Source organism: Musa acuminata, chromosome BXJ1-9 (genome assembly GCF_036884655.1).
Source record: "Musa acuminata AAA Group cultivar baxijiao chromosome BXJ1-9, Cavendish_Baxijiao_AAA, whole genome shotgun sequence".
Taxonomy (NCBI): Eukaryota; Viridiplantae; Streptophyta; class Magnoliopsida; order Zingiberales; family Musaceae; genus Musa; species Musa acuminata.
The window spans coordinates 3,262,337-3,270,113 of NC_088335.1; the positions used below are offsets into that span (position 1 = coordinate 3,262,337).

Consider the following 7,777-nt stretch of genomic DNA (forward strand, 5'->3'; position numbering starts at 1 on the left):
ATCCCGAGTTGGTAAAACGCACGCCACTCCTGCCGTGATGTCGTGACTTTCGTCGTGGGATCCAATCACTCGGCTCGTGCTTGTGCCACCCGTTCTTACTTTCGCCCGGAAGTTAACCTGTCTTCGGATTGGACACAAGCATCGAGTCCACGCGGGCCCCATCGTAAAGACATGTCTTTCCAACCACGGCGCGGATAAGATTGTGGGTTGCCATGTACTAAACAGTCGATAAAATAACTGCCCTCCTCGTCGTGTCGAAATCCATTCGCGTCCCACGCACACCTCCCCGAAACCTTCTCCCCCCGCACAACAGCGCAGCGCAGCACAGTCGCCGACATCACTCGAGTGGGTCCCACGCTGCAGGTGATATCCTCGCCATCGGGTTACCAGACGATGTGAGCTCTTTCTCTCTCTCTCTCTCTCTCTGCTCCGTGACAGCGCCGCGTTGCAGCACCGTTCATCCTTTCTTAGTTTCCGCGTCGTTCCTCGAAACCGGTCACGTCTTTGACTGCCACCACCGGACATCGGCCATCTGAACGCGAGACCAGTGACACTAATAAAAGAATTCCAGTCCTCGGCAACTGGAACCTTCGCCTTCGGCTTCGCCTTCGCCTCCGCGTCCGCCCAGCCCCTTCTCTACTTCTATGCAAGGCTGCTGTTCCTCCTCCTCCAAGCTCTCCCTCCCTCTCCTCCCCCCCATGGCTTCCACCACCACCGCCGCCGACCCCCAGGATGCCCGCCTGATCTTTGTCGGCGACCCGGATCGGTCGGCGTCCCCCGGATCCGGCGTCGGCGCCAGCAATGCCATCCGCACCACCAAGTACTCGCTGCTCACCTTCGTCCCCCGCAACCTGTTCGAGCAGTTCCGCCGCGTCGCCTACATCTACTTCCTGGCGCTAGCACTCCTCAACCAGATCCCCCAGCTCACCGTCTTCGGCCGCCAGACCGCATTCGTCCCTCTCGGCACCGTTCTTGTCCTCACCGCCATCAAGGACGCCTACGAGGACTACCAACGCCACCGCTCCGACATCGCTGAGAACAACCGGCTCGCCGCCATCCTCCCCCTTCACCGACCACAGGCCACCGCCACCGTCAAGAAGAAGTGGAAGGAGGTCCGCGTCGGGGAGCTCGTCCGCGTCGAGGCCAACGAGACTCTCCCCTGCGACATGGTCCTCCTCGGGACCAGCGACCCCACCGGCGCCGCCTACGTCCAGACAATCAACCTCGACGGCGAGTCCAACCTCAAGACCCGGTACGCCAAGGTCCAGACCGCCACCCTCGACCCCGAGGCCCTGGCCGGCGCCATCCTCCGCTGCGAGCCACCCGACCTCAACATCTACGGGTTCCAGGCCACCATCGAGCTCGGCGACGGCCCCAGGATCCCGCTCGGGCCCACCAACATCGTCCTCCGCGGCTGCGAGATCAAGAACACCTCGTGGGTCGTCGGCGTCGCGGTCTACATCGGGATGGAGACCAAGGTGATGCTCAACAGCTCGGGCGCCCCCTCCAAGCGCAGCCGGCTGGAGACGCGGATGAACCGTGAAATCATCGTGCTCGCCGTCATAATGATCGTCCTTTGCTCCGTCATCGCCATCTGCACCGTGACCTGGCTTCACAGGAACAGGGATACGCTCGACACGTTGCCGTTCTACCGGAAGATGGACTACTCCAAGGTTCCGCCCAGGGTCTACCTGTACAATGGATTGGGGCTGGAGATGCTATTCGCGTTCCTCAAGTCCATTTTCAGCTTCCAGAACTTCATCCCCATCTCGCTCTACATATCCATGGAGATGTCGAGGGTGATGCAGTCATTCATGATGACCCGGGACAAGAGCATGTGCCATGAGGCGACCGGCAACAAGCTGCAGTGCAGGGCGTTGAACATAAACGAGGATTTAGGGCAGATCAAGTATGTGTTCTCGGATAAGACCGGCACGCTCACGGAGAACAAGATGGTCTTCCAGTGTGCCAGTATTAACGGGGTCGATTACAATGACGGAGTGCCTCTGTCACCGGGCGAGATCGCTCCTCATCCCGCCATTGGTAAGCTCTACATGTTCTTGGTCAATGAACTGGAACTGTTTGATGAATTGCTTCTATCATGTTGCTAGGTGTTGGTGGTGAAGTATTGAGGCCAAAAGTCATCGTCGACACCGATCGCAATCTCCTGAGACTGTTGGAAACAGGGAGGGATACAGAGGCAGGACTTCATGCTCTTGATTTCTTCCTTGCATTGGCTACTTGCAACACCATCGTGCCTCAGGTAGTGGACACATCTGACCCGGGAGTGAAGTCGATTGACTATCAGGGCGAGTCGCCCGACGAGCAGGCCCTGGTGTATGCTGCTGCAGCATATGGTTTTGTGCTAATCGAAAAAACATCTGGGCATATCACCATTGATGTTCTTGGGGAGAGACAAAGGTACTCGCCTAAATTCTGGTCATGGTAGTTCTGAATTCTTGATACTATATAAATTGCTTGATGTTTACTCTTAATCTGGATAACACCAGATTTCTATCAATCAGGAGAGTTAAGACATGTTGCAGGGCATTTAGATCATAACTAGGTTTCGTTGATCCTTGTGAATCCTTGAAATTAAGGTGGTCTTCCAAGGAATCCAAACTCTCGAATGTATCATAAAATCCTATTTCCAAATCATCACTAGTATGGAGTAGATTAATTCATAAGAAAATTACCATCATGCTGTCTCCATGTTCTTCATTCTTTTCAGGTAGGAGTTGCCTTTGTTGCCTTCAATAATTTCTATTTTGAAATTTGATTTTCTTAGCTTCTGACAGATATTGCTTTATTACTCTTGAATATTGTAATGAAGCCTGTTTCATTATAGCGAAAATAAAGATAGTAAATAGAAAGCTCAAAGAATTCTACACAATGTGATTCTTGCCAGAAAGATGATTTCTATCTCGAAAGGCTATCTCACTAGTTCATGTGGTTGATTTGTTTTTATCTGCAAATGTGGCTCATTTGTTTCACAAATGGCAATTGACCAAATGATTTGCTGCACCAGATGTTTTTATCCGTACAATTCGGTTCCGTTCTACCATCTCTTTGCAGAAGCCTTAATTTTCTTGGATCCTGTTATTGTTGTTCATGTAGGTTTGAGGTTCTGGGCCTTCATGAGTTTGACAGTGACCGAAAGAGAATGTCAGCGGTAATTTGCTGTCCTGACAAGTCTATAAAATTATTTGTTAAAGGTGCAGACAGTGCAATGTTCAGCATTCTTGATAAATCCTTCGATTCAGAGATAATACAGGCGACTGAGATGCATCTTCATGCCTACTCTTCCTTGGGGTTAAGGACTTTGGTAATTGGCATGCGGGATTTAAGTGGCACAGAGTTTGAAAACTGGAAGCTTTCTTATGATAAAGCAAGCACATCATTAGCTGGAAGGGCAGACCTTCTCCGGGATGTCGCAATCAAGGTAGAGTCCGATATCCGGATCTTGGGAGCCACTGGAATTGAAGATAAACTGCAGCAAGGTGTGCCTGAGGCCATAGAATCTCTGAGAGAGGCTGGAATCAAGGTCTGGGTTCTAACAGGGGACAAACAGGAAACTGCTATATCTATCGGCTATTCATGCAAGCTTCTATCAGACGATATGACCAAGATCATAATCAACAGCCATTCCAAGGAGTCCTGTAAACAGAGTCTTGAAGATGCCACTTCCAATTGCAACCAACTGACAAAGTTGAGAACACGGACCGATGAAGGTGGCAATGATTCTGCTAGAGTTCTTGTGGCCTTAATTATCGATGGCCCTACTTTATTTCACATTCTTGAAACTGAATTAGAAGATGAGGTAATTGCTAAATAGGTTATTGCCTTTGCTGGTTCTGCTTACTTACTGATGCTATCTAATCTTGGTGAGGCAGCTGTACAGGTTAGCCACTTCGTGCGATGTGGTTTTGTGTTGCCGAGTGGCTCCACTGCAGAAGGCTGGTATAGTCGCGCTTATGAAGAAGAGAACAAACGACATGACACTTTCTATTGGTGATGGTAAGAATCCTCTGTTGCATTGTTTCTATTGGTGATGTTACTTGTTACATGATCTTTTCCTCATCGACCAGGTGCTAATGATGTATCAATGATTCAAATGGCTGATGTTGGCGTTGGCATCAGTGGTCAGGAGGGCCGACAAGCAGTAATGGCATCGGATTTTGCCATGGGGCAGTTCAGGTTTTTGGTTCCTCTTCTACTGGTTCATGGTCACTGGAATTACCAGAGGATAGGTTACATGATCCTCTACAACTTTTACAGGAATGCCGTGTTTGTATTCATGATTTACTGGTAAGCATCAGAAGTAATACTCAAATTGGTCAGCTTTTTTCCGTTTATCATGCGCAGAAATCTCTCACTGCAATTGTTGCCTTTTCTACTTAAGATATCCTATTTGAGTATCAACTTTTTTGTATCTTAGTTACAAGGTTTTGGATAATCTTTCTAAGTAGTACTTGTGATGTCTTTGAATTTATGAAATCACACTTTGTTTTAACTTGAATAGGTAATCAGGCAAAACTATTTAATAAAAAAGAGAATCCTTTACAATAAATGGATTAGATTTAAGTCTCATGATTACATTTAATTTTTTGATAATACTCCTGTTTTTTGTATGAGTGTATGTGTATAGGTTTCAACATTTTGAGATTCTTTTGAAACGGTGGACACCATTGATTTGTTGGAAAAATACATTCACTTAACCTAAATTGCTGTTAACTGCAGGTACACATTTTTCTCAGCAGTCAGCTTGATGAATCCTATCAACGAGATCAGTGGGTTGCTATTTTCAGCTGTTTATACTGCACTTCCGACCGTAATGGTTGGAATATATGACCAGGATTTGAGTCGAAGAACACTGCTTGCGTACCCAGAACTCTACGGACCAGGGCTTCGAGATGAACATTATAACCTGAAGCTGTTTATTCTGATCATGATGGATTCAATTTGGCAGAGTCTTGTCATTGTCTTTGTTCCCTTTTATTTCTATTCAGAGAGTTCATTGGATGAAGCCAGCTTAGGAGATATATGGATCATTTCAGTGGTTCTGTTGGTCAACATACACTTGGCTATGGATGTGTTCAGGTGGAACTGGATTCTAATTGTGACCTTTTCGGGTGTCACATCCATAGCAATGGGCTGTATTATCGCGATAGATGCATCGCCTTCAGCACCTGGTTACTGGTAATTTCTTGCAACACTTTCCTTCAGTATCACATTTTCATGTAATCCTCAGTGTCAATTCCGATACCATTCTTGAAGTCATTCAGTGATTGCATACCATACATACATACATACATACATACATACATACATACATACATACATAATCTAATATATATTTTTTCATATGCCAGGGCAATCAATAATCTAATGGCTACCGAATTATTCTGGCTCTGCTTACTTTGTGTCGTGGTGTTTGCATTGCTTCCGCGAATTGTGGTTAAGGTGTTTGCAGCATACATATGGCCCGACGATATCCAAATTGCAAGGGAAATTGAGAAGTTTGCGAAGCAAAACAATGACAGTGCTTTGGAAGCTCCATTGCAGACCTCTACAGATCCTCAGCAGGAGAATACCTAATCTTGTTTTTTCTTTTTTTGGTTCTAATTTCTTGTTTACTTTGTACATTGGCAGATTATTTAGCTGTTAGATTCTTACTGAACTTTGTTTGCTTTTTCATTAGGGTGATCGCATCCCTCTATTTCATGTACTAAACAAAATTTTGGATTAGTTTCATTCTGCTGCTACTCGAGGTTTGGAGCGTTTCTTGTTGCAAGGATTGTCCATTTAGTGTAGTAACTAAACCAAATTTAGTGTTCTTACCATTTATAACTGGATGAGCTGTAAATCCATAATTATTTCTATGATTCTCTCAAACATAAATTAATCTTCTATGGCTCTTCATCACTTTATATAAGGTTCCAAGTATGCTATCAGATGATTAACCTTCTTAACACTTTGCTAATTTTCGACATAATTTTGTAGGAATTGAAGAGATGATTTTGACGCTTTATCTGATTCTACCAATGATATTCTGGAACAAAAAAAGATTATGATCGGATGTAAATCATTCTTAAATTAAACGATTAAAATCTGCTAATAGAACATTTCCTGATATTGATTCTAGAAATCCTGATTACTTGATGTCATTTTCAGGAGAAGTAAAATATTGATAGTAAAATTATATAAATATGTCGTTTTGTAAGTTGAGTATATTTAGCTGTAACAAAAGATTGTAAAGAATTTTAATAGATGAAAAAGAGTTATGACTCGAACAAGAGAAGTTTATTTTACATTGTGACAATCAAAATATTATTCATCTGCGTACAAATCTAATTATTTATTCTAGATTCAAGCATATTGACATCAAATATGTTTGGGTTTCAGAGATAAAATTATTGAATCAAATATGATAACTAAATCATTGTCTTTAGAGAAATTTATTAGTCACAGAGAAATAGAAGTGGGATTTATTGGGGTTAATTAAAAATTTTAAATCCTGATATGAGTTAAATAAAAAAAATAAAATCTTCACGAGGAAAGAAAAGAATTTTAGAAGAAAGATTTGACTATTGGCTATTGAAATTAGTTTTGGTTGTCATACTTTTTGATATGCTGATCTAAATATCAATATAGATCTTTAGGATTTCTTCTCCTACTTAATATCCTCTAATTTATCTAAAAATAGTGATATTATAACCTCATTATTTTATAATGAAAGATTAATACGATTTATCCTAACTTATACTATTAGATTATTTATAATATATTTAATATAAATAACAACTTATTTAATTTATATATAAAAAATTGATATTTATTATCTTCATATATACAGAATTTCATATCTAATCTTTTTTCCCAAACACAGTCTTGGTTGGTTGTGTTGCCATGGTGGAAACACCCCTTAATGGCAATGGTATTGGTACGGAAGGCTCAGCATTCGTCGGCCTCTTTCCCGACCTTCCATGACAGCACCATCCTTAATCAATGGAGTTAGCATTCTAAGCCATCTTGGACGCATACGTCCTCCATTTGATTTGATTTAGGAACGAGGAAAAGTCACACACACACACACACACACACACACACACACCCACATCCATGCTCTTCTTGGTTGGCAAGATTTGACCGTGAAAGACATCGAAGTGACCGGTTGGGACAGGAAGATTTGTGGATGCCAGATATGATGTTGGGTGCAGTGCGGAATAATTAATAGTAAGATTATTACGTTGTTGATTTGCAAAAGGGAGTTGTGAGATGAAGGGGGAGAAAGATGAGAGTCGCAAGTACATGGAAAGGAGCTTCACGTTGTCTTCATATGATAAGTTGGTTCATGTCATTTTCCAATTTCCTCCAATTTTTAGGTCCTGAGAGTATGTGATAGAAAATTTATTAGTACGATAAGTGATAGAAAGAATATTCATAGCCTTTCGAATCTGTCATGTTGTCATCATGCATCAAGAAATCTTGAATCGTGTAAGACCAGCATACTTAACCTCATCACCCTCAGCTATGGTGAATGAATGATACAGCCCCCACACTGTGTTCTTTGTGGTGTGGGATGAGCTATGAAGTATGAACACCTGAATTGTTTTTGGTTTGTGGATGGATGGTGAAGGACTTGCCATCCTACTTTGATAGGGATGTATGCCAAGTAAACTATGGCTCTTCTTCTTCTTCTTCTTCTTTTATATGTGTTTCAGTGAAGCATCTGTTGTTGGTTGTGCCCGCCCTGTACTCGAGGACGATAAAACTA

The 7,777-nt window shown here is 43.3% G+C and overlaps 1 protein-coding gene across 1 annotated transcript; it reads left to right on the plus strand.

Moving 5' to 3' along the window:
- The first annotated feature begins 398 nt into the window (after positions 1–398).
- On the plus strand, positions 399–5,770 carry LOC135592513 (phospholipid-transporting ATPase 1-like). The gene is made up of 7 exons (XM_065082002.1): positions 399–2,043; positions 2,112–2,421; positions 3,118–3,820; positions 3,894–4,017; positions 4,089–4,308; positions 4,741–5,199; positions 5,373–5,770. Exons 1-7 carry the CDS (start codon positions 645–647, stop codon positions 5,596–5,598), a joined length of 3,441 nt encoding a protein of 1,146 aa, XP_064938074.1. The 5' UTR covers positions 399–644; the 3' UTR covers positions 5,599–5,770.
- Positions 5,771–7,777: the final 2,007 nt, after the last annotated feature.